The 27,271-nt window shown below is 61.7% G+C and overlaps 4 protein-coding genes across 5 annotated transcripts; 2 read left to right on the forward strand and 2 right to left on the reverse strand.

Moving 5' to 3' along the window:
* Positions 1 to 833: 833 nt before the first annotated feature.
* On the forward strand, positions 834 to 2,931 carry BAD (BCL2 associated agonist of cell death). The gene is made up of 4 exons (XM_082300302.1): positions 834 to 967; positions 1,735 to 1,852; positions 2,023 to 2,183; positions 2,798 to 2,931. The coding sequence occupies exons 2-4, from the start codon at positions 1,753 to 1,755 to the stop codon at positions 2,915 to 2,917; spliced, it is 381 nt and encodes a 126-aa protein (XP_082156428.1). The 5' UTR covers positions 834 to 967; positions 1,735 to 1,752; the 3' UTR covers positions 2,918 to 2,931.
* Positions 2,932 to 3,370: 439 nt separating this feature from the next.
* Positions 3,371 to 22,398, reverse strand: PLCB3 (phospholipase C beta 3). Of its 2 annotated transcripts, XM_082300307.1 has the most exons (33): positions 22,228 to 22,398; positions 21,311 to 21,388; positions 20,488 to 20,556; positions 20,013 to 20,153; positions 19,476 to 19,555; positions 19,039 to 19,092; positions 18,857 to 18,932; positions 18,362 to 18,462; positions 17,760 to 17,926; positions 14,796 to 14,942; positions 13,982 to 14,139; positions 13,574 to 13,656; positions 12,944 to 13,028; positions 12,616 to 12,724; positions 12,168 to 12,242; positions 11,828 to 11,898; positions 11,387 to 11,483; positions 10,982 to 11,066; positions 10,760 to 10,884; positions 10,047 to 10,201; positions 9,353 to 9,514; positions 7,936 to 8,035; positions 7,562 to 7,666; positions 6,961 to 7,052; positions 6,535 to 6,652; positions 6,419 to 6,454; positions 6,033 to 6,165; positions 5,585 to 5,675; positions 5,307 to 5,383; positions 5,022 to 5,102; positions 4,565 to 4,622; positions 4,280 to 4,366; positions 3,371 to 3,926 (listed from the first exon to the last, which is right to left on the reverse strand). In XM_082300307.1, the coding sequence occupies exons 1-33, from the start codon at positions 22,264 to 22,266 to the stop codon at positions 3,837 to 3,839; spliced, it is 3,225 nt and encodes a 1,074-aa protein (XP_082156433.1). In that variant the 5' UTR covers positions 22,267 to 22,398; the 3' UTR covers positions 3,371 to 3,836. The 2 variants fall into 2 exon arrangements, with proteins under 2 accessions (XP_082156433.1, XP_082156434.1); XM_082300308.1 differs by lacking the exon at positions 5,022 to 5,102.
* Positions 22,399 to 22,886: 488 nt separating this feature from the next.
* Positions 22,887 to 24,760, forward strand: PPP1R14B (protein phosphatase 1 regulatory inhibitor subunit 14B). Its single transcript, XM_082300432.1, has 4 exons — positions 22,887 to 23,161; positions 23,627 to 23,710; positions 24,003 to 24,035; positions 24,451 to 24,760. Exons 1-4 carry the CDS (start codon positions 22,901 to 22,903, stop codon positions 24,517 to 24,519), a joined length of 447 nt encoding a protein of 148 aa, XP_082156558.1. The 5' UTR covers positions 22,887 to 22,900; the 3' UTR covers positions 24,520 to 24,760.
* Positions 24,761 to 24,867: 107 nt separating this feature from the next.
* Positions 24,868 to 27,258, reverse strand: FKBP2 (FKBP prolyl isomerase 2). Its single transcript, XM_082300303.1, has 6 exons — positions 27,194 to 27,258; positions 26,450 to 26,596; positions 26,032 to 26,144; positions 25,716 to 25,762; positions 25,342 to 25,377; positions 24,868 to 25,057 (listed from the first exon to the last, which is right to left on the reverse strand). The coding sequence occupies exons 1-6, from the start codon at positions 27,203 to 27,205 to the stop codon at positions 24,996 to 24,998; spliced, it is 417 nt and encodes a 138-aa protein (XP_082156429.1). The 5' UTR covers positions 27,206 to 27,258; the 3' UTR covers positions 24,868 to 24,995.
* Between the last annotated feature and the right edge of the window lie 13 nt (positions 27,259 to 27,271).

The raw sequence follows: 27,271 nt of genomic DNA on the forward strand, positions 1-27,271 counted from the left end.
TCATGGGTGTCCCTGTACTGGTCACACTGGTGTCACGGGTGTCCCTGTACTGGTGTCACTGGTGCCACTGCTGTCCCTTTGTCGCTGTCCCCGGCCCCCCGTCCCCGCCAGCCCGGCCAAGGGCGCCGAGGTCGCTCCCAGTCGATGCTGGGCCGCTCCCAGTCGATGTTGGGCCGCTCCCAGTCCAGCCCTGGGGGCCTTTCCATGAGGCACCAGCGGAGGGGGGGGCTGGGCCCTTTTGGAGTCCCGGGGGGAATTGGGGGTCAATTTAGGGGTCCCGGGGGAAATTCGGGGGTCCCGGGGGGGTGGGATGCATTTGGGGTTTCTTGGGAGGAACTGAGGGGGCAGGGGTCGGGTTTGGGATCCTGGGGGGGGGGAGGGGGGGAAGGGGAACCTGTGGGGGTCCTTGGAGGGCACTTTTGGAGGGCAGGGAGTGATTTTGGGTTTCGGGGGCAGTCTGGGCCCGTTGGGGGGCACTTTTGGGGTACAGGGTTTGATTGGGGGGGGCAGGGTTGATTTTGGGGGCACAGGGGTAGATTTTGGGGCTGCCGGGGGCAGTCAGGTCCATTTGGGGGTCCCGGAGGGGGGTCTGGGCCCATTGGGGGGGCACTTTTGCGGGACAGGGGGTGATTTTGGGGTATAGAGGGTGATTTGGAGTGCTCGGGATGATTGAGGGGGGAAGGAGATGATTTTGGGGGGGAAAGCGATGATTTTGGGCTCTATTTGGGGCTCTCGGGGGGGATTTTGCCCCCCCCGCCGCCGCTCGGTGGCTCCGCCCCCTTTTTCCCGCCGCCGCCATCTTGGCTGCGGGCGCGCGACGCCGCTCGCTGGCCCCGCCCACTCCAGGGCGACGCTGGGGGCGTGGCCCTGCGCCGTTACGTCAGGGGGAACCCCGGCGCTGATTAGTCGGCGGCGCTGTCAATCACGCGGGTGACGCAGCCGGGCCGGGAGCGGCGGCGGGAGCGAGGTCCGAGGGGGGGGAGGGGCGGATTTGGGGGTCCCCAAAGGGGGGGGAGGGGCTGGGGGGACCCCCCCGGAGGGAGACACGGGGGGGGGGCGCGGGGAAGGGGGGGGCAGGCGGGTTTGGGGGAGAGGGGGAGGGGGAGCCGCTTCCTGGAGGGGAGGGGGCAGTTTTGGGGTGACCATTGGAGGGAGGGGATTTTGGGGGGCCCCCCCTTCCCGAGAGGAGTTCGAGTTTTGGGGAGCCGCGGGGTTTTGGGGGTCCGAGGGTGGGCAGGGCGGTTTTGGGGTACCCCGGCTCGGGGGGGGCAGTTCCAGGGTCACCCGGGGCATGGGGGAGGGGCGGTTTTGGGGTGCCCCCCTTGGAGGGGGGGGCGTCCTGTTTTGAGGGGTGTCCCGACAGTTTTGAGGTGCCCTGGACCGGGGAGAGGGGCGGTTTTGGGGTGCCACGGGTCGGGGGGGGCACTTCCGAGGTGCCCAAGGTCACGGGGGAGCGGAGCAGACCTTGGGGTTCCTAATTAGGGGAGACTGTTAATTATAGGGGACCTCTATTTCCGGGGGGCCCCAAAATCCCTCCGGGAACCCCAAAATCGCCCCCTGGAGCCCCCAAAACGTCCCCGGGACCCAAAAATCCACCTCAGGGATCTCCAAATTTCGGGGTTCGGGGCTGCGCTGGGAGGGGGGTTGGGGCCGGGGGCGTTTATGGGTCCGGGGGGGGTCTCTGGGGTTGGGTTTGGGGTTGCGGGACCCCCCTGACCCCCTCGGCCCCCCCAGCCTCGCCATGTCCTGAGGATGTTCCAGCTGGACGAGAGCCCCGAGGAGCCCGGCTCCCCTCCCCCCTCGCCCTGGGGGGGCTCCCCCGTCCCCAGCCAGCCCGGGACCCCCTCCCCAGGTCAGAGGCCCCCCCAAAAACCCCAAAGAAGCCCCCCGGGGCGGGGGGACCCCCCAAAGCCTCCCCTGGGGGGAGCTGGGCTGGGTGTGGGGGTGGTGCGGAGCCACCCCCTGACCCTCCCCCCATTTTTGGGGACCCCCTGACACCCCCCGTGTCCACTCCCCCCCCAGAGGCCCGGGCCCGGCTGGCGTCGGATCTGGGGGGGTCCGGGGGGGGCTCCGGGGACCCCCCCGCGCTTCGGGGCCGCTCCCGCTCGGCCCCGCCCGTGCTCTGGGCGGCCCAAAGGTACGGGCGGAGGCTCCGCAGGATGAGCGACGAGTTCCAGCTGCAGGTGACAGCCGGGGACACGGGGGACATGGGGGACATGGGGGGACATGGGGACAGCCGGGGACATGGGGGGACATGGGGGACATGGGGGGACAAGGGGGGGACATGGGGACAGCCAGGGACACGGGGGGACATGGGGGGACATGGGGGGGACATGGGGACAGCCGGGGACACGGGGGACATGGGGGACATGGGGGGGACATGGGGGGGACATGGGGACAGCCAGGGACACGGGGGGACATGGGGGGACATGGGGGGGACATGGGGACAGCCGGGGACATGGGGGGACATGGGGGGGACATGGGGGGGACATGGGGACAGCCAGGGACACGGGGGGACATGGGGGGGACATGGGGGGACATGGGGGGGACATGGGGGGCACTGGAGGGACACGGGGGTATCGGGACACTGGGGACAGCCGGGGACACGGGGGGGGGGACACTGAGGGATGTGGAGGGGACACGGGGAGGGCCCTGGGGGGACACGGGGGGAAAATGGGGGGGCTCAGGGCTGGGGGGGGCAGACACAGAGGAGCTGGGGGGGGGTCGCTGACACCGAGGGGACACCGAGGGGACACCGGGGACCCCCAGGTAACCCCTCCCCCCTTGTCCCCCCCAGGTGCTGCCCCGGCCCCGCAGTGTCGGTGGAGCCCCCCCGGGGGGGGGGTGGCGCGAGGCCCTCAGGGCCTGGTGGGCGTCCCGGAGATCCCGCCCCGCCCCCCCCGCCCCCCCACCCTGACCCCCCCAGCCCGCGGGACCCCCACCCTCGAAAATGTTTTTGGAGGAGGGTCCCCAAAATTTTGCAGGGAAAGGGGGTGGGGGGGCAATAAAAATTTGGATTTTTATAGAAAAATGAGATTTTTCTTTGGGGGGGGAGGGAATTAAATCGAGGGGACCACCGGGGTTAAAGGGAACCTCTCCAAATTTAAGAGACCCCCCCCCAGAATAAGGTGGCGGCCCAAAAAAGGATTCCCAAATTAAAGCAGAGCCCCAAAACTGGGGGGGTTGGGATGAATTTGGGTCCCCGCCCAAAATTTTGGGGTTTGCCCTAAATGACCCCAAAAGACCCCAACCCCCCCCAAATTTCCCTCCAAAAAAGGCATCTCCATATAAGAATAAAAGACTCTTATTGTACAAAGGGGGGATCCCCCCAATTTCGGGGGGCCCCTAACAGCAGAGCAGGACAGGCATGATCCCCCCAAAAAAATTTGGGGAGGGGGAGAGTTAAAAAGCAGCCCTTGGGAGGACCCTCCCCCCCCGCCAAATTTGGGGAGTGGGAGAATTTGGGGAGACCCCCCCCCCAAATTTTGGGGGGCCGGAAGCGTGGCCAGGAGTGATTTTAGTGTCATGACTCCCCCACACCCCAACAAATTTGGGGGGGGGGGGTGGGGGGGAGGGGAGAGGAGAGACCTCCTCGCCCCCCTTTTAGTGGTCTCAGAAATGGCAGGAAAATCTGGGGGGGGTCCCCACATTTTGGGGGAGCCCTTAGAGATTCCCCCACCACATTTCGGGGGTCCCAAATCACCGGGACCCCCCCAAAATGCTGCAGGGGGACTTCAAATTGGGGGGACCCCAAAAAAGGCCCCCAAATTCAGAGTCCCCCCAAATCTTGGAGTGGGGGGGGATTTTTGGGGGGGGATTTTGGGGTCCCCCCTCAGTCAGAGCAGGGTGGAGTCACCCGGGGGGGACCCCGTGTGGGCTTTGGGGTGCAGGAGACCCCCCAGTTCTTGTTCCAGCTCCTGCAGCAGCTGCGAAGGGGGGGGGAACACCCCAAAATCAGCGACCCCCGGGGACCCCCCAAATCCCCCCCAGGGAATCCCCAAGCTTCCCCCCCCAGATCCCTTTAATCCCCAAGGGCCCCCCAAATCTGCCCCAAAACAACTCCCAGCACCCCCCCAGGACACCAAATCCCCCCCAGGGACCCCCCCCAAATCCCCAGATTCCCCCCAAATGACCCCCAGGGCCCTCCCAAATCCCCCCGAGGATCCCAAAACCCTCCAAATCCCCCTTGGGACCCCCCAAACGCCCCGAAATCCCCCCCAGGGCGGCCCCAAATCCCCCCAGGGACCCCCCGGCTGCCCCGGATTTGGGGACCCCCTACCTGCGGCTCCAGCTCCCGGATCTGCTGCAGGACCCCCCGATGTCCCTCCCGCAGCCGCAGCTCCCGGCGCCGCTGCGCCTCCTCCAGCTGCGACCCCACAACGGCTCAGGGACCCCAGAACGGCTCAGGGACCCCAAAACCTCCCCGGGGAGCCCCAAAATGGCTCGGGGACCCCAAAATGCGAGGGGAGTTGGGGGGCGCGGGGGGTTTGGGGGGATGCCAGGCGTGTCCTGGGGGAGTTTTAGGGTTCCCAGGGGGTCCCAGGGAGTTCGGGGGTCCCCTCACCCTGCGGATCGATGTCACCGACTCGTTGATGTGGCGCCGGTTGATCTCGGGCAGCTCCCTGGGGGGAGGGGACACAATTTGGGAGGTGAGGGGGCAGCACCCCCGGACCCCTCTCCAAAACCTGAACCCCCTCCCCTCCCCCCCAAACCCCAAAACTCCCCCGGAACCCCCCCAAAAACCCCCAGAACGTCCACGAGACCCCTCAAAACCTCCCTGGGACCCTCCAAAACCCCCCGGGACCCCCCAAAAACCCCCCGAGCCCCCCCACAAGGAGCCCCCAAACCCCTCCACGACCCCCCAAAATCCCCCCAAAACCCCCAGAGCCCCCCACAAGGAGCCCCCAAACCCCTCCACGACCCCCCAAAATCCCCCAAAATCCCCCCAAACCCCCCGGGACCCTCCCCGGGATCCCCGAACCCTCCCCAGGAGCCCCCAGACTCCCCCAGTTCCGCCGTACCCCCCCCGGCGCCCCCCCCGCGCCTCGCTGATGCTGCTGTGGCGCTTCCGGTCCAGAATCTTCTGCAGCTCCTTCTTCTCCCTGCGAGACCCCAAAAACGTCCAGGACCCCCGAAAACACACCCAGACCCCCCCCAAATACCCCAAACCCACTCCTGGGACACCCAGAACCACCCCTGGGACCCCCAAAACAGCCCTGGGACTCCAAAACCACCCCAAAACCCGTCTTGGGACCCCAAAAATACCCCAGAAAGTCCATCCCAGTCCTTCCCAGTGCTCCCAGTACCTCTCACTGGTCTGGCGCAGCCGCTTCAGCTGGGCCTGCTGAGCCTCCAGCGCCACCTCCTGCAGCCGCTGCTGGGCCTGCACCAGTACGGACCAGTATAAAGCAGTGTGGACCAGTACGGACCCTCCCAGTCCATTCCAGTTTGTCCCAGTCCCCTCCCAGTGTCATTTTTGTCCCTAGAAGTGCCGTTTTTCACCCCAAAAACGCCAGGTTCTTCCCCCCCAGTCCCTCCCAGTTTATCTCAGTCCCACCCAGTTTGTCCCAGTTTGTCCCAGTACCTCCCGGAGTTGGTCCCGTCTCCGCCCCAGTTCCAGCTGTTGTTGCTCCTCCCGCAGCTGCAGCAGCGGCCCCGCCCCCTCCACGCCCCCGCTGGGGAGGGGACCCCGAAATCAGCGACCCCAAAACCCCAAAATCGGAGACCCCAAAGCCGGGGACACCCTCGGGGTCATTCTGGGGTTCCCGGGGGAGAGTTTGGGATCCCTCAGGGTCGATTTTGGGGTCCTCCCCGGGGTTTTGGGGTCGTTTCCGGGGCAGTTGGGGAGGTTTTGAGAGGTTTTGGGACAGTTTCGGGGCAGTTTCAGGGGGGTTGGGGGCGGTTTTGGGTGTTTTGGAGCGGTTATGGACGATTTCAGGGGGGTTTTGGGGTGTTTCAGGAGGTTTTGGGGTGCTTCGGGGTGGTGTTAGGGGGGTTTTGGGGTGGTTTTGGGGCCGTTTTTGGGGTCTCACCTGCGCTTGTGCAGCGCCAGGAGTCTCCTCAGGTGCTTCTTGCGGAGCCGCTCCAGGTCCCGGCGCTGCCGCTTGAGCAGCTTCAGGTACCCCCGGTGCTGCCGCAGCGTCTCCAGCGGCTCCGGGGACACCTCTGGGCACCCCGAAATCACCGGGGTGCCCCAAAACTCGGCGGGGCCCGAGGGGCTCAGGGGATCCCCAAAAAACCCCGAAATCGGGGCTTACACCTGGCCTAGGTGAGCCCGGGGCGGGGAATGGGAGGGTTTGGAGTTTTTGGGGGGAATTCGGGGGTTTTGGGACCCCCCCGGATTTTGGGGACCCCCCCGGTGGATCTGGGGAGTCCCGGGGGCCGATTTTGGGGAGAACCCCCCCGTTCTTGGGGTTACCTGTGAGGACGGTGGCGATGAGGTCATCACGCTGCCCTGGGGGGGGACACCCAAAATCAGGGGGGATTTCGGGTTCCCCCCCAAATTTGGGGTCCCCCGACCCCTCCCCCACTTACCTGGGCTGGGGATGGGGGCGGGGCCGGGGGGGGGAGGGGCCCGGGGCCCGGGGGGGGGCTCGGGATCCCCTAAATCCCGAGACCCCCCTGGGCTCTGCCGGGGCCTCTCGGGGGCATCCTGGGGGGAAGAAGGGGAGTCAGGGCACCCCAAAATCAGCTGGGGCACCCTGAACTACACCTAGGAACCCCCCAAAAACCCATTGGAAACCCCAAAATCCCCCAAATCCTCTCAAATGCCCCAAAATTCCCCCCAAATCCTCCCCAAGATCCCCCGAAACCCCAGGGACCCCCTCAAATTTTGGGGTGACCCCAAACCCACCTCGCGGTCCCCCAAAAGTCACCTGGGACCGCTAAAATCCCCCCACGTCCCCAAAATGACCCCAAATTCCCCCCCAAATCCCCTTCCTGAGGTGGCCCCAAACGCACCTCGGGGTCCCCCAGCAGCGCCTGCAGCCGCCGCGCCCGCTGGTCCAGCAGGTTCACGTGGCGGATGGGGTTGCTCAGGGCCTCGGCGTAATCTGGGGGGGCCCCCCCGAAGTTTGGGGGTTACAGGGGGGCGGGGGCACCCCAAAAACAGGGAGAGACACCCCCACCCCCCCCCCCCCCCCCAAAATGGGGAAAAAAACCCCGCAAAAAATCCGGGAAAAACGCCAAAAAAACGGGGGAACCCCCCCGAAGAAGGGGGACCCCCACTGGGGACACCCCAAAACCGTGCACACCCCAAAAAGTGGAGCCCCCCCCCCCCCAAATGGGGTTCTACAGAGCAAGGAGCGATTTTGGGGAGGGGCTGGGGGGGTCACAAGGAGCGTTTTGGGGTCCCCCTCTGGATTTTGGGGTGGCTCCCGTTGGTTTTCAGGGTCTGGGCGGGTTCTGGGTGGATTTTTGGGATCCCGCCCAAGTTTTTGCGATCTCCCCTGGGATTTTCGGGTTCCCCCTGGGATTTTTGGGGTCTGGGTGGGTTTTGGAACCCCCCGGCTGTTTTGGGGTGGGGTTTTTGGGGTCCTGGTGGGATTTCGGGGCCCCTCACCGCGGTGTCCGTGCGGGACGTGGTCGCTGGCGCTGGTCAGCAGCAGCAGCGCCGGCAGCAGCAGCGGCTGGTTGCTCTCGTTGCGCAGGGGGACGTAGTGGTACCCTGGGGGGGCGGGAATTGGGGACCCCCCGGAACGGGGGAACCCCCCGGCATTGGGGGTGGGGGCTGGACCCCCGAAGTGACCCCAAAAGGGTCAAATGGGGGGGTGGGGATGGGACTGGACCCCCAGGGACCCCCTCGGGACTCCCCAAAGGACCCCCCAGGACTCCAAGGAGCCACCCCAGGGACCATCGGGACCCCCAAGGACCCCCCCAAAGGACTCCCCCAGCCCCAAGGAGACCCCCAGGGACCCCCTGGGGACCCCCCCTCACCCGAGCGCAGCGACGCCACCGGCAGCACCCGCTGGCCCAGCAGCCGCCCCCCCTCCTCGTAGGCGGCCACGCGCAGGGAGGCGAGGGCTGGGAGCACCACCTGGGACACGGGGACACCAGTGACACCAGTGACACACCAGGGACACACCAGTGACACCAGTGACACACCAGTGACACACCAGGGACACACCAGTGACACACCAGGGACACACCAGTGACACACCAGGGACACACCAGGGACACACCAGGGACACACCAGTGACACCAGTGATACCAGTGACACACCAGGAACACACCAGGGACACACCAGTGACACCAGTGACACACCAGTGACACACCAGGGACACACCAGTGACACCAGTGATACCAGTGACACACCAGGGACACACCAGGGACACACCAGTGACACCAGTGATACCAGTGACACACCAGGGACACACCAGGGACACACCAGTGACACCAGGGACACACCAGGGACACACCAGTGACACCAGTGACACACCAGGAACACACCAGGGACACACCAGGGACACACCAGGGACACACCAGTGACACCAGTGATACCAGTGACACACCAGGGACACCAGGGACACACCAGTGACACCAGGGACACACCAGGGACACACCAGGGACACACCAGTGACACCAGTGATACCAGTGACACACCAGGAACACACCAGTGACACCAGGAACACACCAGTGACACCAGGGACACACCAGGGACACACCAGGGACACACCAGTGACACCAGTGATACCAGTGACACACCAGGAACACACCAGGGACACACCAGTGACACCAGTGATACCAGTGACACACCAGGGACACACCAGGGACACACCAGTGACACCAGTGACACCCCAGTGACACCCCAGGGACATCCTGAGATCCCCCAGTGACACCCCAGTGACACCAGTGACACCCCCAGGGACATCCTGAGATCCCCCAGTAACACCCCAGTGACACCAGTGACACCAGTGACACCCCAGTGACACCCCAGTGACACCCCAGGGACATCCTGAGATCCCCCAGTAACACCCCAGTGACACCAGTGACACCAGTGACACCAGTGACACCCCAGTGACACCCCAGTGACACCCCAGGGACATCCTGAGATCCCCCAGGGATACCCCAGTGACACACCAGTGCCATTTTTGTCCTCAAACCGCCCCTTTTTGTTCCTAAAAGTGCCATTTTTCACCCCAAAACCACCAGGCTTTTCCCTCCCAGTCCCATTGCAGTCACTCCCAGTCCCTCCCAGTGCCATTTTTGTCCCCAAACCTCCCATTTTTCACCCGAAAACTACGGGGTTTTTCCATCTCAGTCCCTCCCAGTCCATCCCAGTTTGTCTCAGTGTGCCCCAGTCCGCCCCAGTCCATCCCAGTTCGTCCCAGTTTGTCCCAGTCCGTCCCAGTACCTTGTGTAGCACCAGGGGCTCCTCGTCCCACACGGGGTTGAAGGGGTTCCCTTGGCTCGTGCGGGTCCGGAAGCGCCTCCGGGTGTCCACAGGGAGCCCAAAAACCTCGAGCTCCACGAAAACCCCGCAGCGGCGCTCAGACAGGAACTGCCCCGACAGCACCTGGGGGGCCCAAAAACCCCAAAACTGACCCCAAAAACTGACAGACAAACACCAAAAAACCCCAAAAACCCACGGAGAAACCCCAAAACCTGCCCCAAAAGAGCCCCAAAAAACTGCCCCAAAACTGCCCCAAAACCCCGCAGCGGCACCCGGACAGGAACTGCCCCGACACAACGTGGGGGACCCAAAAAACCCCAAACTGACCCCAAAATCTGAGCGAGAAACACCAAAAACCCCAAAAGAACCCCAAATTCCCACAATGACACCCCAAAAGTGGGCTCAGGAGGTTCCACTGGTGGAGGTTTTGGGGGATTCTGGGGTTTCCCAGCTCCGGATCACTCCTGGGGCCGTTTCGGGGCCGTTTTGGGGCCGTTCTGGGGCTGTTCTGGGGCCGTTTTGGGGCCGTTCTGGGGCCGTTTTGGGGCCGTTTTGGGGTTTTTCAGGGTCCCCGGGGCCGTTTCGGGGCCGTTTTGGGGTTTTTCAGGGTCCCCAGGGGTGTTTTGGGGCCGTTCCGGGGTGGCTGGGGCCGCACCTGCACGCGCAGCGTGTTGGCCACGATCCCGTCCAGCCGCTCCTCGGCGAAGGGGTCGAAGGTTTTGTCCGGGCGCCGCAGCGGCTCCGGCTTGAGCAGGAACCCCGAGCGGGCGTTGGCCTCGAAGAGCCCCAGGTTCAGCTGCAGAGGCACGTCTGGGACAGGGGAGGGACAGGGGAGGGACAGGTGAGGGACAGGTGAGGGACAGGCCTGTCACAGGTCTGACAGGTGAGCCCCCAGCTGCCCCCAGGTGCCCCCAGGTATATCCCAGGTGCCCCCAGGTGTGCCCAGGTGTGTCCCAGGCATGTCCCAGGCGTGTCCCAGGTGTGCCCCAGGTGCCCCCAGGTGTGCCCAGGCGTGTCCCAGGTGTGCCCCAGGTGCCCCCAGGTGTGTCCCAGGCGTGTCCCAGGTGTGCCCCAGGTGTGTCCCAGGTGTGCCCAGGTGTGTCCCAGGTGTGCCCCAGGTGTGCCCAGGCGTGTCCCAGGCATGTCCCAGGCGTGCCCAGGTGTGTCCCAGGCATGTCCCAGGTGTGCCCCAGGTGCCCCCAGGCGTGTCCCAGGTGCCCCCAGGTGTGTCCCAGGTGTGTCCCAGGTGTGCCCAGGTGTGTCCCAGGTGTGCCCAGGTGTGCCCAGGTGTGCCCAGGTGTGTCCCAGGTGTGCCCAGGTGTGCCCAGGTGCCCCCAGGTGCCCCCAGGTGTGCCCAGGTGCGCTCACCCAGGCTCTGGAAGTTGAGCGCTGCCATCTGCACGCCGGCGTTCCAGAAGAGCTGTGGGTGGAAGTTGGAGGAGTCCACGCGGGTCCCCTTGGGGTACACCCGGCTCAGCTGCCGCTTGTTGTACCTGCGCGTCAAGGCTCACCTGGGCACACCTGGGCACCCCAAAAACCCCCCCAAAATCCCCCCAAATCCGCCTCAAATCCCCCTAAACTTTGGGATACTCGACGAACTCGAGGGGGCTCTTGGTGAGCTGCTCCAGCCCCTTCGTCTCCACGAATGACGACATCTCAAAGCTCCTGTTGCGCTCTGGGGGTCCAAAAACCCCAAAAATCAACCAAAAAAAACACAGATTCACCCAAAATTCACCCCAGAACTACCCTAAACCAACCCCAAAACCACAAAAGCAACCCAAAATCAGCCCCAAATCACCAAAACTCACCCAAAATTAACCCCAGAACCCCCAAACCAACCCCCCAAACCACAAATCAACCCAAAACCACCAAAATCAGCCCCAAATCCCCCTAATCAGCCCCAAATTAACCTGGAATCAGCCCTGGGACACCCCACATTCCTCCCCAGGACCCCCAAAGCTCCCCCAAACCCCCCAAATTCCCCCGAATCCTCACTCTGGGCCGTCTGGAAGGATTTGAACTTGACGGGCTCCACGTAGGTGACCAGGGTGGACATGGCCTCGGTGGCCGTCACCTCGCTGCTGGCCGTGCCCTGCGCCCCAAAGCCACAATGGGGCACCCCAAAGCACACGGGGACCCCAAAAACCACACCTGGGAACCCAGAAACACCCCCAGAAACACACCCAAGAATGCAAAAACAACCCCAACCCCCCCAAAACAGACCCAGGGATGCAAAAAAAAACCCCAAAACACATCCAGGAACCCCGAAAACCCAAAAGATCCCACCCAGGAACCCCAAAAAAACCCAAAAAACACACCTGGGAAATGCAAAAAACCACTCAGAACTCCCCAAAAATTCCCCCAAAACCCCACCCAGAAACCCTAAATTCTCCCGGGGACCCCAAAACCCCCCGGGACCCCAAAAACGCCCCAAACCTCGTCGGTCGTCGGCTTCTTCATCTCGGGGGGCTCCTCCTCCTCCTCCTCCTCACTGTCGGCCTCGCGCTCTGGGGGACCCCAAAATCACCCCCAGAAACCCCGAATTCCCACGGAACCCAAAATCCCCCCAAGACCCCAAAATTTCCCCAAAATCCACCCCAAAACCACCCCAAAAAAACCCAAAACCACCCCTGGGACCCCGAAATTCCCCCAATCCCCCCGGGGCCTCAAATCCACCCCCAGAACATCAAAATCATCCTCAGGATCTCAAATCCACCCCAAAATCCCCCAAATCCCCCCTGGCCCCCAAAATCCCCTGAATTCACCCCAAACTCACCGAGAGATTTCCGGGGCTCCCCCGGGCGTTGCCCCCCCCGCTCATCCCCATTGGGGACCCCAAACTCGGGGGGGCCTGGGGGGACAGGGGGGTCAGGGGGACCCCAAAAACCCCGGGGGGGAAAGGGAGGGGGATTTGGGGTCTTTTTGGGGTGGGTGTAGGGTGGATTTGGGGAGGATTTGAGGTTTTTGGGGTGATTTTGGGGGGGGCTGGGGTGATTTTGGGGTGTCTTAGGGTGTTTCAGGGTGCTGAGGGTGATTTTGGGGTGGATTTGGGGTTTTTGGGGTCTTCAGGGGCGACTTTGGGGTGTTTCACAGTGGTTTTTGGGTGTTTTGGGAGTGTTTTTGGGGCATTTGCGCTTGTTTTTAGGGCAGGGGTGTTTCTGGGGTATTTTGGGGTGGTTTTGGGGTATTTTGGAGGCATTTTGGAGGCACTTTGGGGGCATTACCGCTGGGTTTGGGGCGGGGCGGGGCCCCCCCTGGGCGCCGTTTCTTGTTCTTGATGAGGATCCGGCCCAGCAGCTCCTGGGGGCTGGGCAGCGGCACCCCCGGCTCCAGCTGCGCCAAAAACCCCAAAATCACCCCAAAAACACCCAAACACCCCCTAAATATCCCCACCAAAACCCTCGGCTCCAGCTGCGCCAAAAACCCCGAACATTGTCCCAAAAACCCCATCCAAACCCCTCAAAATCCCTTTCCCGACCCCAAAAGCCCCAGGATTTGCCCCAAAAGCCCCGGGATTTGCCCCAAAAGCCCCGGGATTTGCCCCAAACCCACCGGGTACTTCTCGAGGGGCTCCGTGAGCAGCGCAGCCCCGAAGATGCTGCGGCAGTACTCGGCCATCTTCGCCTGCTGCTTCGCCCTGCAGGGCCGGAATGGGGCTCTGGGGGGGCTGAAACCCCAAAAAACACCCCAACAACTGCCCCAAAACCCCCACAGAATCCCCAAAAACCTCCCCAAAACCCCACTGAGCCCGCAAAACCACACAAACTGCCCCAAATGCCCAAAAACCACCCCAAAGCCCTGGAGAATCCACCCCACATCCCACAGAATCCCCAAAAACCCCAGAGATGCCCCCAAAATCCCACAAACTTCCCCAACCACAAAAATGCCCGGATTTGGGGGAGAAAAAGAGGATTTTGGGGATTCAGGGGCGGTTTGGGGCGGCTCTAAAAGGTTTGAGGGATCCTAAAAAGATTTTGGGGTCCTCGGGTGGGGTTGTGGTGATCCCAGGGGATTTTGGGGTCCAATTTTGGGGTCCCTTTTTGGGATTTTGGAGTTTTTATAGGGTCCAGTTTTTTGCGTTTTTGGGATTTTTGGGGTGTTTGGGATTTTGGGGTCCCTGGGTGGGTTTTGGGGTGATTCCAGGGGATTTTTGGGGTCCCTTTCTGGGGTTTGGGGCCTCACGAGTCCACGTGGTTCTCGAAGCTCAGGATCACCGGGAACGGCGACGTCTTGAAGGCGCTTTCGGCGATGGCCTCGATCACCTCCTGCAACGGCAGAGTCAGGGGAGCCCCAAAAAGCGACCCCAAAAACCCCCAGGGACCCCAAAAACCCCCAAAACCAGGACCCTAAAAGGGACTGGGGGAGGAATTTGGGGGTTTTTATGGGGTCAGGGCAGGTTTAGGGGTCGGTTTTGGGGTCACCTTGAAGCGGATTTCTGTGGTCACGGTGAAGCCGTGGCTATGGGGTTTTTATGGGGTTTTCTATGAGATTCGGGGTGTTTTAACAGGATTTTAGACTTTTTACGGGTCCTGCGTGAGTTCTACAGGTTTGAAGCAGTTCTGGTGTGAGTTTTGGGGTTTTTGGGGTCACCTTGAAGGGGATCTCCGTGGTCATGGTGAAGCCGTGGGTGACGAGCGGCTCCTCCTCGGGCGGCCGCCCCTGCCAGCAGTCGAGCTCGACGCAGCGGCAGCCGCTGAGCAGCACCTGCCGGTACATCTCGGCCGAGGACACCCCCGTCAGCTGCCCCGCTGTTACGGGGCCACAGAAACGCCAAAAACAAAAAAAAACACCCCAAAAATCCCATTGGGTGTGGCAGAAACAGAGAAACCCTGAAAAACGCAAAAAAAACCCCCAAAAAAACCCCCAAAAAACCCTGAAAAAACCCTGAAAAAAACCCCCAAAAAACCCCAGTGACTGCCCCAAAAACCCACCCAGGGACATCTCAGCCGAGGACACCCCCGTCAGCTGCCCCGCTGTTATGGGGGCACAGAAACCCCAAAAACAAAAAAAAAACCACCCCAAAAATCCCATTGGGTGTGGCAGAAACAGAGAAACCCCAAAAAACCCTGAAAAATCCCAAAACAACCCTGAAAAAACCCAAAAAAACCCCGAAAAAAAAACCCAAAAAAAAAAAAAAAAAACAAAAAAAACCAAAAAACCCCCCAAAAAAACCCGAAAAAACCCCAATGAGTGCCCCAAAACCCACCCAGGGACATCTCGGCCGAGGACACCCCCGTCAGCTGCCCCGCTGTTATGGGGGCAGTTTTGGGATGCGGTTCTTGGGGTTTTTTTGGGGTTCTTGGGGCTTTCTGGAGGTTTTTCTCAGTTTTGGTGGTTTTCTGAGGTAAATTCTCAGGGGTTTTTGGGTTTTTGGGGTTTCTCGGGGTGGGGATTTTGGGGGTACCGGTCAGGTAGGTGTTGTGGGAGGAGTTGATGAAGTAGCTGGACAGGGGCTGGGTCATGTCCTGGTGCAGCCGCAGCGTCTCAGGGGGGACAATCCCGTTCTCGTCCCCGCCCAGGTACCGGCAGAACCCCTCCATAGACATCTGTCCTGGGGGACCCCAAAAAACCTGAAAATCACCCCAAAATCCACCCCAAAATCCACCCCAAAACCCCCTCCATGGACAGCTGCCCTGGGGGACCCCAAAAAACTTGAAAATCACCCCAAAATCCGCCCCAAAACCCCCTCCATGGACAGCTGCCCTGGGGGACCCCAAAAAACCTGAAAATCACCCCAAAATCCACCCCAAAACCCCCTCCATGGACAGCTGCCCTGGGGGACCCCAAAAAACCTGAAAATCACCCCAAAATCCACCCCAAAACCCCCTCCATGGACAGCTGCCCTGGGGGACCCCAAAAAACTTGAAAAAATCACCCCAAAATCCACCCCAAAACCCCCTCCATGGACAGCTGCCCTGGGGGACCCCAAAAAACTTGAAAATCACCCCAAAATCCACCCCAAAACCCCCTCCATGGACAGCTGCCCTGGGGGACCCCAAAAAACTTGAAAAAATCACCCCAAAATCCACCCCAAAACCCCCTCCATGGACAGCTGCCCTGGGGGACCCCAAAAAACCTGAAAGTCACCCCAAAATCCACCCCAAAACCCCCTCCATGGACAGCTGCCCTGGGGGACCCCAAAAAACTTGAAAATCACCCCAAAATCCGCCCCAAAACCCCCTCCATGGACAGCTGCCCTGGGGGACCCCAAAAAACCTGAAAATCACCCCAAAATCCACCCCAAAACCCCCTCCATGGACAGCTGCCCTGGGGGACCCCAAAAAACCTGAAAATCACCCCAAAATCCACCCCAAAACCCCCTCCATGGACAGCTGCCCTGGGGGACCCCAAAAAACTTGAAAAAATCACCCCAAAATCCACCCCAAAACCCCCTCCATGGACAGCTGCCCTGGGGGACCCCAAAAAACTTGAAAATCACCCCAAAATCCACCCCAAAACCCCCTCCATGGACAGCTGCCCTGGGGGACCCCAAAAAACTTGAAAAAATCACCCCAAAATCCACCCCAAAACCCCCTCCATGGACAGCTGCCCTGGGGGACCCCAAAAAACCTGAAAGTCACCCCAAAATCCACCCCAAAACCCCCTCCATGGACAGCTGCCCTGGGGGACCCCAAAAAACTTGAAAATCACCCCAAAATCCGCCCCAAAACCCCCTCCATGGACAGCTGCCCTGGGGGACCCCAAAAAACCTGAAAATCACCCCAAAATCCACCCCAAAACCCCCTCCACGGACAGCTGCCCTGGGGGACCCCAAAAAACTTGAAAAAATCACCCCAAAATCCACCCCCAAAACCCCCTCCATGGACAGCTGCCCTGGGGGACCCCAAAAAACTTGAAAATCACCCCAAAACCCCCTCCATGGACAGCTGCCCTGGGGGACCCCAAAAAACTTGAAAATCACCCCAAAATCCGCCCCAAAACCCCCTCCATGGACAGCTGCCCTGGGGGACCCCAAAAAACTTGAAAAAATCACCCCAAAATCCACCCCAAAACCCCCTCCACGGACAGCTGCCCTGGGGGACCCCAAAAAACTTGAAAAAATCACCCCAAAATCCACCCCAAAACCCCCTCCATGGACAGCTGCCCTGGGGGACCCCAAAAAACTTGAAAATCACCCCAAAATCCGCCCCAAAACCCCCTCCATGGACAGCTGCCCTGGGGGACCCCAAAAAACTTGAAAAAATCACCCCAAAATCCACCCCAAAACCCCCTCCATGGACAGCTGCCCTGGGGGACCCCAAAAAACTTGAAAAAATCACCCCAAAATCCACCCCAAAACCCCCTCCACGGACAGCTGCCCTGGGGGACCCCAAAAAACTTGAAAATCACCCCAAAATCCACCCCAAAACCCCCTCCATGGACAGCTGCCCTGGGGGACCCCAAAAAACTTGAAAAAATCACCCCAAAATCCACCCCAAAACCCCCTCCATGGACAGCTGCCCTGGGGGACCCCAAAAAACTTGAAAAAATCACCCCAAAATCCACCCCAAAACCCCCTCCACGGACAGCTGCCCTGGGGGACCCCAAAAAACTTGAAAAAATCACCCCAAAATCCACCCCAAAACCCCCTCCATGGACAGCTGCCCTGGGGGACCCCAAAAAACTTGAAAAAATCACCCCAAAATCCACCCCAAAACCCCCTCCATGGACAGCTGCCCTGGGGGACCCCAAAAAACTTGAAAAAATCACCCCAAAATCCACCCCAAAACCCCCTCCATGGACAGCTGCCCTGGGGGACCCCAAAAAACTTGAAAAAATCACCCCAAAATCCACCCCAAAACCCCCTCCACGGACAGCTGCCCTGGGGGACCCCAAAAAACTTGAAAAAATCACCCCAAAATCCACCCCAAAACCCCCTCCATGGACAGCTGCCCTGGGGGACCCCAAAAAACTTGAAAAAATCACCCCAAAATCCACCCCAAAACCCCCTCCATGGACAGCTGCCCTGGGGGACCCCAAAAAACTTGAAAGAATCACCCCAAAATCCACCCCAAAACCCCCTCCATGGACAGCTGCCCTGGGGGACCCCAAAAAACTTGAAAATCACCCCAAAACCCCCTCCATGGACAGCTGCCCTGGGGGACCCCAAAAAACTTGAAAAAATCACCCCAAAATCCACCCCAAAACCCCCTCCACGGACAGCTGCCCTGGGGGACCCCAAAAAACTTGAAAAAATCACCCCAAAATCCACCCCAAAACCCCCTCCATGGACAGCTGCCCTGGAATTATCCCTAAAATCTCAAAATCCACCCCAAAATCCGCCCCAAATCCCCTCAAAAACGCCAAAGCCCCCTCAGGGGCCCCAACAGGAGCCCCGACCGGCCCGAAACGGCCCCAAGGGGGGTACCCCGCTCGCGGAAGGTCCTGTTGGGTTCGTAGCGCTCGATCAGGGCCTGGGCACCCTCGGGGCTCAGCGGGGGGAACAGGATCTCGTTGAGTCTGGGGTCCCTCTGCCTCGAGTTGACGAAATCCCGCAGCTGCTCCCGGCTCATGTACGGCTTCCCCGCGGCCCCACTGCCCGGAAACGGGGTCAAGAACCGGCAGGGAACCCCCAAAACCCCAAAAACGAACAAAAAAAAAAAAAAAAACCAGCCCAGAAACCCAGACAACAACAAAAAAAAATCCCCCCAAAACCACCTCCAAAAAAAATCCCCCCAAAAAAATTCCAAATAACCACCCTGAAAAGCCCCCCAAACCACCAAAAAAAATCTCCAAAAAAAACCACCCCAGAAACCCCAAAAACCACCCCAAAAAGCCCCCAAACCACACGGGAAACCCAAAAAAACGCCCCAAACTATGAAGAAACCACCCCAAAACCAATTGGGAGCCTCAAAAAAAACCCCAAAATCACCCTCAGAAAACCCCTTGGGATACCCCAAACCCCCCCAAAGCCCCCCAAAAGCCCCAAACCGCCCCAAAAGCCCCAACCCTGCAGCTCTGGGCTCGCACATCTCCAGCAGGATCTTGTCCAGCTCCGGCCGCAGGCAGAGTTTGCTCAGGAAGCGCCGGAAGGTCTCGAACGGGAACAGCTCCGGGGGGATGGCAGCGCCCTGGGGGCCCCAAAAACCCCAAAATCACCCCAAAAACCCCAAAACCACCCCCGCAAAAAAAAACCCCAAATCAACTGGGAACCCAAAAAATACCCAAAACCCCCAAAAAACCCCAGGAACACCAAAACCTCTGGAAGATCTCAAATGGGAACAGCTCAGGGGGGTGGCAGCACCCTGGGGGCCCCAAAAACCCCAAAATCATCCCCAAGAAACCTTCCCAGAACCCCAAAACCCCCAAGTGGACCCCAAAACCCCCCAGAATCCCACAAGAAACCCAAAACCACCCAGGGAACACCAAAACCCCTGAAAATTCACCCCTCATTTTGAGGTTTTCCCCTTTTTTGGAGTCTCCCCAGTTTCGGGATTTTTGGGGTCCCCGTTTTGGGGTCGGTACCCGGGTGCAGTCGAGCCCGCAGGACTCCAGCGCCGTCTCCACCCTTTTCTTGTCGGCCGAGAACATTTTCAGGATGCTGCCAAAAAACCCCAACATTTCGGGAGGGGATCCCCGAGATTCCGGGGATTCGTTTCAGGGGGGGAAAAAAAAAAAAAACCCCAAAGTTTTTGGGGTTCTCTCACTTCCTGACCGGGATCCGCCCGTCCGGGTTCAGCTGCAGCGTCAGCTTCGTGTACCTGCGGGTCCCGAAATCGGGGGGATCCCGAAATTTGGGGACGATTCGGGGGGAGTTGGGGGGGATTTGGAGAGGGTTTGGGGCATTTTGTGAGCGATTTTGGGGAAGATCTGGGGGTGATTTTGGGGGGAGTTTGTGGTAATTTTTGGGGTGATTTTGGGGGATTTTTTTGGGTAGGTTTTGTGGTGGATTTTGGACGGGATTTTGGGGCTGGTTTTTGTGGGATTTGGGGTGGTTTTTGGGGTGATTTGGGGAGGATTTTCAGAGGATTTTGAGGGGATTTGGGGGGCATTTTGGCGCTTATTTTCGGGGTAATTTTGAGGTGATTTCGGGGTGATTCCAGGGGGATTTTAGGGCAATTCCGTGGGGTTTTGGGGTACCCACGCCTTCCTGAGCAGGGTGTTCCGGGACGCATTCCGGGCCAGGATGTTTGTGGCCAGCTGGAACAGCTCCTCCGTCCACACCTGGGGAACCCTGAATTTGGGACCCCAAACTCCCCCAGGGACCCCAAAATCCCCCAAACCCCCCCCACCAAAACCTCCTCAGACCCAGGGACCCCCCAAAATTGAAGGAACCTCAAACCCTCCCAAATCCCCCCCAAAATCCCTCAAAACCCCCCCAAAACCTCCAGAAATCCCCCCAAATCCTCCCTAAAACTCCCCTGGGGACCCCCAAAATACCCCAAGTCCCCCAAAACTCCCCCGGGGACCCCTCAAAACCCTCACAAAACCCCCAAAACCCCTCAACCCCCCCCCAAAAAGAGCTCCTGGAGCCCCCCAACCCCTCCCAGTCCCCCCAAAACTGGGTACCCAGAGCCCCCCAAGACCCCCGGAGTGTCCCCAGCCCTCCCCAGAATGATCCCCCAGAGGCTCTAAAAGCCCCCAGACCCCCCAAAATCGGCCCCCAGAGCCCCCTCCCCACCTTGGCCACGCCGTCCTGCACGGCCACGAAGTTGAGGAAGCCGAGGTTGACGAGGTCGGGGCCGTGGACCACGGTCAGCAGCCGCTGCGGGGGGGGCCCCCCCGGCTCCCCGAAACCCAGGGCCTCCCGCGTGCGGGGGTCCTGCACCCGGAGACCCCGAGAACGGGCTCAGGGACCCCAGAAAGGGGCCCAAAACCACCCAAAAGGGGCCCAAACCCACCCAAAATGCACCCAGAGACCCCCCCCCCCCCCGGGCACCCCAAAACCCCAGAGCCTCCCGCGTGCGTAGGTCCTGCACCCGGAGACCCCAGAAATGGATCCAAAACCATGAAAAATGAGCCCAGAGATGCCAAAACTGGCACCCTCCACCCCAAAACCACCCCCAGCCCCCCAAAACCGGTCCCCAGACCTCTCCAAAAAACCCCAAATCCACCCAGCCCCCCCAAGTTCCCCCTCCAGGGTTTTGGGGTCCCACCTTGGGGGCGCGGGCAAAGCGCCCAGTCCGGGTGTCCCGGACACTGCAAATGTCCAAGAGCTCCACCTCCTGCGGGGACCCCAAAAAATGGGTCAGAGACCCCAAAAATGGGGACAGGGACCCCAAAATCAGGCCTGGAGACCCCAAAAATGGAGAGGAGGACCCTAAAAATGGGGGAAGACCCCAAAAATGGGGAAAGTGGCACCGAAAATGGGGGAGGGGGATGGCAAAAACGGGTCCGAGACCCCCAAAAATGGGGGAGAACCCTAAAAGCGGAGCCGTTTCCGGGTGGAGGAGGGGCAGGGGGGCATTTCCGGAGGGGGAGGGTGGGGGAAGGGCGTGGGAAAAGGGCCCCCCCTCCCCTCCCCCCTCCCAGGGGACCCCACATCCGGCGGGGGGGAGGGGCCTCCCCAAATTCCCTCAAATTCCCCCCAAAACCACCCCAAATTCCGGCTGGGAGGAGCTGATAAGGGGGGGAGGAGGGAATTTAGGGGTTTTTTTGGGATTTTGAGGGATTTGGGGGATCCTGAGGGGAATTTTGGGGTCGCTTTTGGGGTCATTTTGGGATCCCTTTTAGTGCCACTTTAGGGGTCAGTTTAGGGTCACATCGGAGTCATTTTGGGGTCCCTTTTGGGATCCCTTTGAGATCCCTTTTGGGGTCACTTTCAGCTCACTTTTGGGGTAACTTTGGCGTCATTCTGGGGTCTCTTTCACTGTCACTTTTGGGGTCACTTTCAGGTCACTTGGGGGTCCCTATAGGGTCACTTTTGGGGTAATCTTGGGGTCACTTTGGGATGATTTTGGGGTCCCTTTGGGGTCTCACCGTGCTGGGTCCCGTCCAGTACAGGAAGAATCCGTCGGGGTCGACCCTCAGCGTCACTGGGGTGCGGCTGGGGGGCTCCTGGGGGTCCCCAAAACCTCCTGAGCCCCCAAATCCCCCCTGAAACCCCAAAACCCCCCCGGGACCCCCCAAACCTCCCCCCAGAGATCCCAAATCCTTCCCCCCAGGACTCCAAAATCCCCTCCCCAAGACCCCTTTGGGACCCCCAAACCTCCCCAGGACCCCCAGATCCCGGAGGGGGGCGGGGCCGCCCCTCCCCGGGGACTTCGCCCCCCCCATAAACTCCCGGAAAAGGGGGGGGAGGGGGGGCCACGCCCTAAGAAGTGGGGGACACCCCTAAATTTGAAGCCACTCCCCCCCCCAGACCCTCCCCCACCCCAAGGGGGGGAGATTTGGGGTGAAATGGGGCGATTTTGGGGGGTCCCCGAGGGGTTTGGCAGTGGAGGAGCCGATTTCCCATTTTCTGTCCGCAAAAAAACGGGGTCAGGTCGGGAAATGGGGTCACGGGGGGGGCAGGGGGGCCAAAATTGGGGGGGAGGGGGAAGGGGAGGGGGTGGGGTCAAAACTGGGGGGGACTCGGATGGATTTGGGGGGACAATTTGGGAGTCCCAGGTGGATACGGGGGAGATTTTGGAGGGTCCCAGGTGGATTCGGGGGAGATTTTGGGGGGCTCCCAGGTGGATTCGGGGGAGATTTTGGGGGTCCCAGGTAGATCTGGGGGAGATTTTGGGGGGGTTTGGGGGTCCCGGGTGGTTTTCAGGTCTCCCTAAAACTTTTGGGGTCACTCGGAGGGCCCCAGGGTGGATTTTGGGGCGGCTTTGGGGGGTCCCGGAGGTCATTTGGGGTCCCGGGGGTCACTTTGGGGGTCCCTCGGGGGTCCCTCGGGGGTCGGCGCTCACCTCGTCCCAGCGGATGAATTTGCTGCCCTGCACGAGCATTTCGGGCACGCGCGGCGGCTCCAGCGGGAGCGCGGCCGGGAGCGGCACCGGGAGCGGCACCGGGAGCGGCACCGGGACCGAGCCCGAACCCGCCACCGGCACCGAACCCGAGCCCGAACCCGAGGCCGGCACCGAACCCGGGGCCGGGAGCGAACCCGAACCCGGGGCCGATCCCGAAACCGGGTCCGGGTCCGGGACCGGGAGCGGCGCCGCCATCGCTGACCGGACGGGGGCGGGGCCAGATGGGGCGTGGTCGAGCCGGGGGCGTGGCCTCGTTGGCGTATGTTAATGAGGGGCGTGGTCTAATTGGCTCGCGCCGAAGGGGGCGTGGCCATGGCGGGAGCGCGGCCTCCGCGGATCGCGGGAAGGGGCGTGGCCCCAGTGGGGGCGGGGCGTTGCCATGGTGATTGGGGCGCGGCCGAACGGCGCGAGCCGGTGTGGGCGTGGCCGGTGTGGGCGTGGCCGGTGTGGGCGTGGCCGGTGTGGGCGTGGCCCTGCCGGGACACAAAGAGCCCCCGCGGCGGCGGAAGCGGCTCCGGTGGCGGCGGCGCTGGGGGAGGGGCAGGGCCCGGCCGGGCGTGTCCCGGGCGTGTCCCCGGCGGGGGCGTGGCCGCTTCCGGTCGGTGGTCCCGGCATGGCGGAGCCGCGCGGCGGCCCCGGGCCCCCCCCGGCCGCCCCCGGCCCGGTGTCCCCGCCCGGAGCGCCCCTCCCCCAGCCCGGGCCCCGCGTCTGCTTCGCCCCCGCGGCCCCGGCGGCGGCGGCGGCGGCCCCGGAGGAGGGCCCGGGGCGGGGCCGCGGGAAGGTCACGGTGCGCTACGACCGCCGCGAGCTCCGCAAGCGGCTGCACCTCGAGGAGTGGATCCTGGCGCAGCTCACGGCGCTCTACGACTGCCGGGTACGGCCGGGGACACGCGGGGAGCGCGGGGCACCGGGACCGGCACGGGCACCGGGGACACGCGGGGGCAGCGGCGAGAGCGCTACCGGCACGGGCAGCAGGACAGAGGACACGCGGGGGCGGCACCGGAACCGGCACGGGGACAGGGGACACGCTGGGACCGCGCTGGGGGTGGCACCGGGACCCCCGGGATCGGCACCGGGGACCCGCGGGGACAGCGGCGGGACGGGGACAGACCCCCCGGGACCCCCCCCAAACCAACACCGAGACCCCCCCCGGGACCCCAAATTGAGGACGACGCCCCCCACCCCCAACCTCCAGGGCCCCAAAATCCCCCCGGACCCCCCCCCCCCCCAAATCCCCCCGTCCAGGGACCCCCATCCCCCCTCATTTTGGGGTTCTCATTTTGGGGGTCCCACCCTGATTTGGGGTCCCCCCTCCCCCCCCAAATTTGGCCCCCCCCAGGAGGAGGAAATTCCAGAGCTGGAGATTGACGTGGACGAGCTGCTGGACATGGAGAGCGACGGCGCCCGCAGCGCCCGCGTCCAGGTACCCAAAACCGCCCAGAATCACCCCAAAATCATCCCCAAGTAATCCCCAATCAACCCCCAAATCACCTCAAAATTACCCCCAAATCACCCCAAAAATCCCCCCCCAAATCACCCCAAAATTACCTCAATATCCCCCCCAAGATCCCCCTGGAATCCACCCCCAAAATCACCCCAAAAATGTCCCCAAATCCCCCCAAAATGAGGTGGGGGGTTGAGAGACCCCCCCCCCATCTCCCCCCCCAAATTTTGGGGGACCCCAAATGGCCCCTGACCCGCCCTTGTCCCCCCAGGAGATCCTCGTTGACTGTTACAAACCCACCGAGGTGAGGGGGGCTCGGGGGGGTCCCTGATTTTGGGGGATTTTGGGGGATTTTGGGGGTTCTGGAGTCTTCTTTTGGGTGGGTGGGGGGGGGGGAGTCTGGGGGGGCTCCTGGGGGCCTTTTTGGGGGGATTTGAGGGAATTTTGGGAGGGAATTTGGGGGAAATTTTGGGAGGGATCCCTTGGGATTTTGGGGGGGTATTTGGGAGATTCTGAGGGGCTTTTTGGGTGGATTTTGGGGGTGGATTCCCATGGCTTTTGGGAGGGATTTTGGGGTCAGATCCCCCAGGATTTTGGGGCGATTTCAGCGATTTTGGGGGGAGGGTTTCAGGGCGGGTCCCGGGGATTTTGGGCGGGGGATAATTTGGGATCCTGGGGAGTTTTTGGGGTGCCCCTGACCCCCCTTTTCCCCCCCCCAGGCGTTCGTGGGGGACCTCCTGGAGAAGATCCGGGGGATGCAGAAACTCAACACCCCCCAGAAGAAATGACCCCAAAATCCCGGGGATCCCCCAAAATCCCGGGGATCCCCCCCAATCTCAACCCCCCACCCCAATTTTGGGGGGACCCCTCCATTTTTGGGGTCCCCCCCTGCAGCGATAATCACTCCCCCCTCCCCCACTGGTTTTGGGGGGTCCTGGGAGGGATTTTGGGGGGAATTTGGGGGATTTTGGGGCTTTTTTTTAGTTTTTTTTTTAATTCCAGGGGGGATTTGGGGTTGTTTTTATATGGATTTAATAAAACCAGCTTTGACATTTTCGGTGTTGCCCCCATTTTTTCCCTTTTCCACCCCAAAAATCAGCCGCACCAGAAGCCTTTGGTTTAACCCTTTATTGACCCCCCCAAATTATTGAAAATTTGGGGTTCTCCCCACAAAAGGTCCCCAAAAAAATGGGGGGACCCCAAAATCGACCTGGGCTGGAAGGGGGGAGGGTTTGGGGGGTTTTGGGGAGGTTTTGGGGTCCCCCTAAAGCTCCGGGCGCCGCTCAATCTTCAGCAGCTCCACCTCGAAAATCAGCACAGCCCCCCCTGAAAAGGAGGGGTCAGCACCCTAAAATCCCCTCCCTGAAGCCCCCAAATCAACCTAAAATTACCCCAAAAATCCTCCCAAAATCCCTCCAAAATTACCCCAAAAATCACCCGAAAATCCTCTCAAAATCCCCCCCAAATTTACCCCAAAAATCAGCTGAGAGTTACCCCAAAAATCCCTCCCTGAACCCCCCAAAATCCCCCCTTAACCCCAAAATTCCCCACTTTTACCCCAAATTCCCAATTTTTACCCCAAAATCCCCTGGGGGGGTTTCAGGGCTCACCTGGGATTTTCGGGGGGGCCCCTCTGTCCCCATAACCTGGGGGGGGATGGGAAGGGTCATTTTGGTGTCCCTTTTTGGGGGTTTCCCCCCCTCCCCCCAATTCTTGGGGTCTCCCCCCATTTCTGGGGTCTCTTTTCAGGTTCTTTCCCCCCTTCCCTCCAATTTTTGGGGTCCCCCCATTTTAGGGTCTCCCCTCCCCCATTTTAGGGATCCCCACCCCCATTTTTGGGGTCTGCCCTCCAATTTTTGGGGTCCCTTTTAGGGGTTTTTGCCCCCTCCCCCAATTTTTGGGGCCTCTCCTCCTCAATTTTTGGGCTCCCACCCCCAAATTTTGGGGTCCCTTCCCCCTCTTTGGGGTCCCTTTGAGGTCTCACCCAGCTCCGGGGGGATCACGAGTTTCCTCTTCTCCCCCTCGCACATCCTGGGGGGAGCGGGGGGGTCAGGAGGGGCCCGAAATCCTGGGAATTTTCCCCAAAATCCCAGGAATTCTCCCCAAATTCTGGGCCCCCCCAAATGTTGAGAGTTCCCCCCAAAATCCAAGGAATTTCCCCCTCCCCCATTTTTGGGGCTCCCAGTGCTCCCAGTTCCCTCAGACTGCCCCAGCAGCCTCCAGTGACCCCTCCCAGTGCTCCCAGTGCTCCCAGTGCTCCCAGTGCAGCGGTCACTGGGTGGTCACTGGTGGTCACTCACCCCAGTAGCCCCTGGTCCCAGCCCTTGATGACCTGTCCGGTGCCCAGGGAGAACACGAAGGGCTGGTCCCGGCTCAGGCTGCTGTCGAAGGGGGTCCCATCCTCCAGCGTGCCCTGCCCCAGTACGGACCAGTAGAAACCAGTATGGACCAGTACAAACCGGTACAGACTGGTATAAACCAGTACAAACCAGTACAGTGGACTGGTATCGACCAGTGCATGCTCCCAGTTCCTCCCAGTCTGCCCCAGTTTATCCCAGTCCCCTCCCAGTCCTAGCCAGGACCTCCCAATCCCATTTTTATCCTCAAACCTCCCATTTTTTCCCTAAAATCGCCATTTTTCACCCCAAACCCGCCAGGTTTTTTTCCCCCCCCAGTCCCTCCCGGTCCCTCCCAGTCCCTCCCAGTTCGTCCCAGTACCGAGTAGTGCAGGGTGAGCACATCCCCGCGCCGGGACCTGTCCCCACACCGCTCCGGCCGCCGCCGGACACCGATCTGGACCTTGCGGGGCTCGGCCGCCAGGGGGCGCTCGGGGGGCAGCGCCAGCGCCAGCGCCAGCAGCAGCCACTGGGGGGCGCCAAACGGTCACTTACTGTCCCCGAATGTCCCCGAATGTCCCCGATGGCACCCGGAGGGTCCCCAAATGTCCCCTATGACACCCCGAGGGTCCCCGAGGGTCCCCGATGGCACCCGGAGGGTCCCCAAATGTCCCCGATGGCACCCCGAGGGTCCCCGAGGGTCCCCGATGGCACCCGGAGGGTCCCTGAGGGTCCCTGACAGCGCCAGCAGCAGCCGCTGGGGGGCGCCAAACGTCACCGCCCTGCACCGCCACTGGGGGGCGCTGTACGCGGGCGCGCCCACGACGTCACCGGCGCCGCGGCGATGACGTCACAGACAACCCAATACGGCCCTGGGCACCGCCCCCGCCCCCCCAGAGCCCCCCCGAACCCCCGACCCTGAGCGGCCCCGCCCAATCCCCACCCGCAACGGCCTCAGCGCCTCCCAAAACGGCAGCGAGCGCCCCCAACCCCCCCCCACTGCCCTCTAAGCCACCCACACGGCCCCAGGGACCCCGAAATCCCTCTCCAGCCCTTTCTGAGCTCCCTCCACCCCAAAATTCCGCCCCGGGACTCCCCCAAAGCCGCCCCTCCCCCCCCCCCGCACCTCCGCCGCCATCGCGGTTCCCGTTGGAGTCACGTGATCGCTGCTGCCCCGTTGTTTCCTGTCACGTGCCGTGGTGTT

Source organism: Coloeus monedula (assembly GCF_965178545.1).
Source record: "Coloeus monedula genome assembly, chromosome: 39".
Lineage (NCBI taxonomy): Eukaryota > Metazoa > Chordata > Aves > Passeriformes > Corvidae > Coloeus > Coloeus monedula.

Excerpts from the sequence above, each read along its gene's own strand:
- BAD (XM_082300302.1), top strand. The coding sequence starts at position 1,753 with ATGTTCCAGCTGGACGAGAGCCCCGAGGAGCCCGGCTCCCCTCCCCCC. Across the intron at positions 1,853-2,022 it reads GCCCGGGACCCCCTCCCCAG|AGGCCCGGGCCCGGCTGGCG; the intron begins GTCAGAGGCCCC and ends CTCCCCCCCCAG. Across the intron at positions 2,184-2,797 it reads GCGACGAGTTCCAGCTGCAG|GTGCTGCCCCGGCCCCGCAG; the intron begins GTGACAGCCGGG and ends TGTCCCCCCCAG.
- PLCB3 (XM_082300307.1), bottom strand. The coding sequence starts at position 22,266 with ATGCTCGTGCAGGGCAGCAAATTCATCCGCTGGGACGAG. Across the intron at positions 18,933-19,038 it reads GGGCGGATCCCGGTCAGGAA|CATCCTGAAAATGTTCTCGG; the intron begins GTGAGAGAACCC and ends GTTTTTTGGCAG. Across the intron at positions 5,103-5,306 it reads CTGCGCCAGACCAGTGAGAG|GGAGAAGAAGGAGCTGCAGA; the intron begins GTACTGGGAGCA and ends GGGGTCTCGCAG.
- PPP1R14B (XM_082300432.1), top strand. The coding sequence starts at position 22,901 with ATGGCGGAGCCGCGCGGCGGCCCCGGGCCCCCCCCGGCCGCCCCCGGC. Across the intron at positions 23,711-24,002 it reads CCCGCAGCGCCCGCGTCCAG|GAGATCCTCGTTGACTGTTA; the intron begins GTACCCAAAACC and ends TTGTCCCCCCAG. Across the intron at positions 24,036-24,450 it reads ACTGTTACAAACCCACCGAG|GCGTTCGTGGGGGACCTCCT; the intron begins GTGAGGGGGGCT and ends TCCCCCCCCCAG.
- FKBP2 (XM_082300303.1), bottom strand. Across the intron at positions 26,145-26,449 it reads TGCTCACCCTGCACTACTCG|GGCACGCTGGAGGATGGGAC; the intron begins GTACTGGGACGA and ends GTACTGGGGCAG. Across the intron at positions 25,378-25,715 it reads CGTGATCCCCCCGGAGCTGG|GTTATGGGGACAGAGGGGCC; the intron begins GTGAGACCTCAA and ends ATCCCCCCCCAG.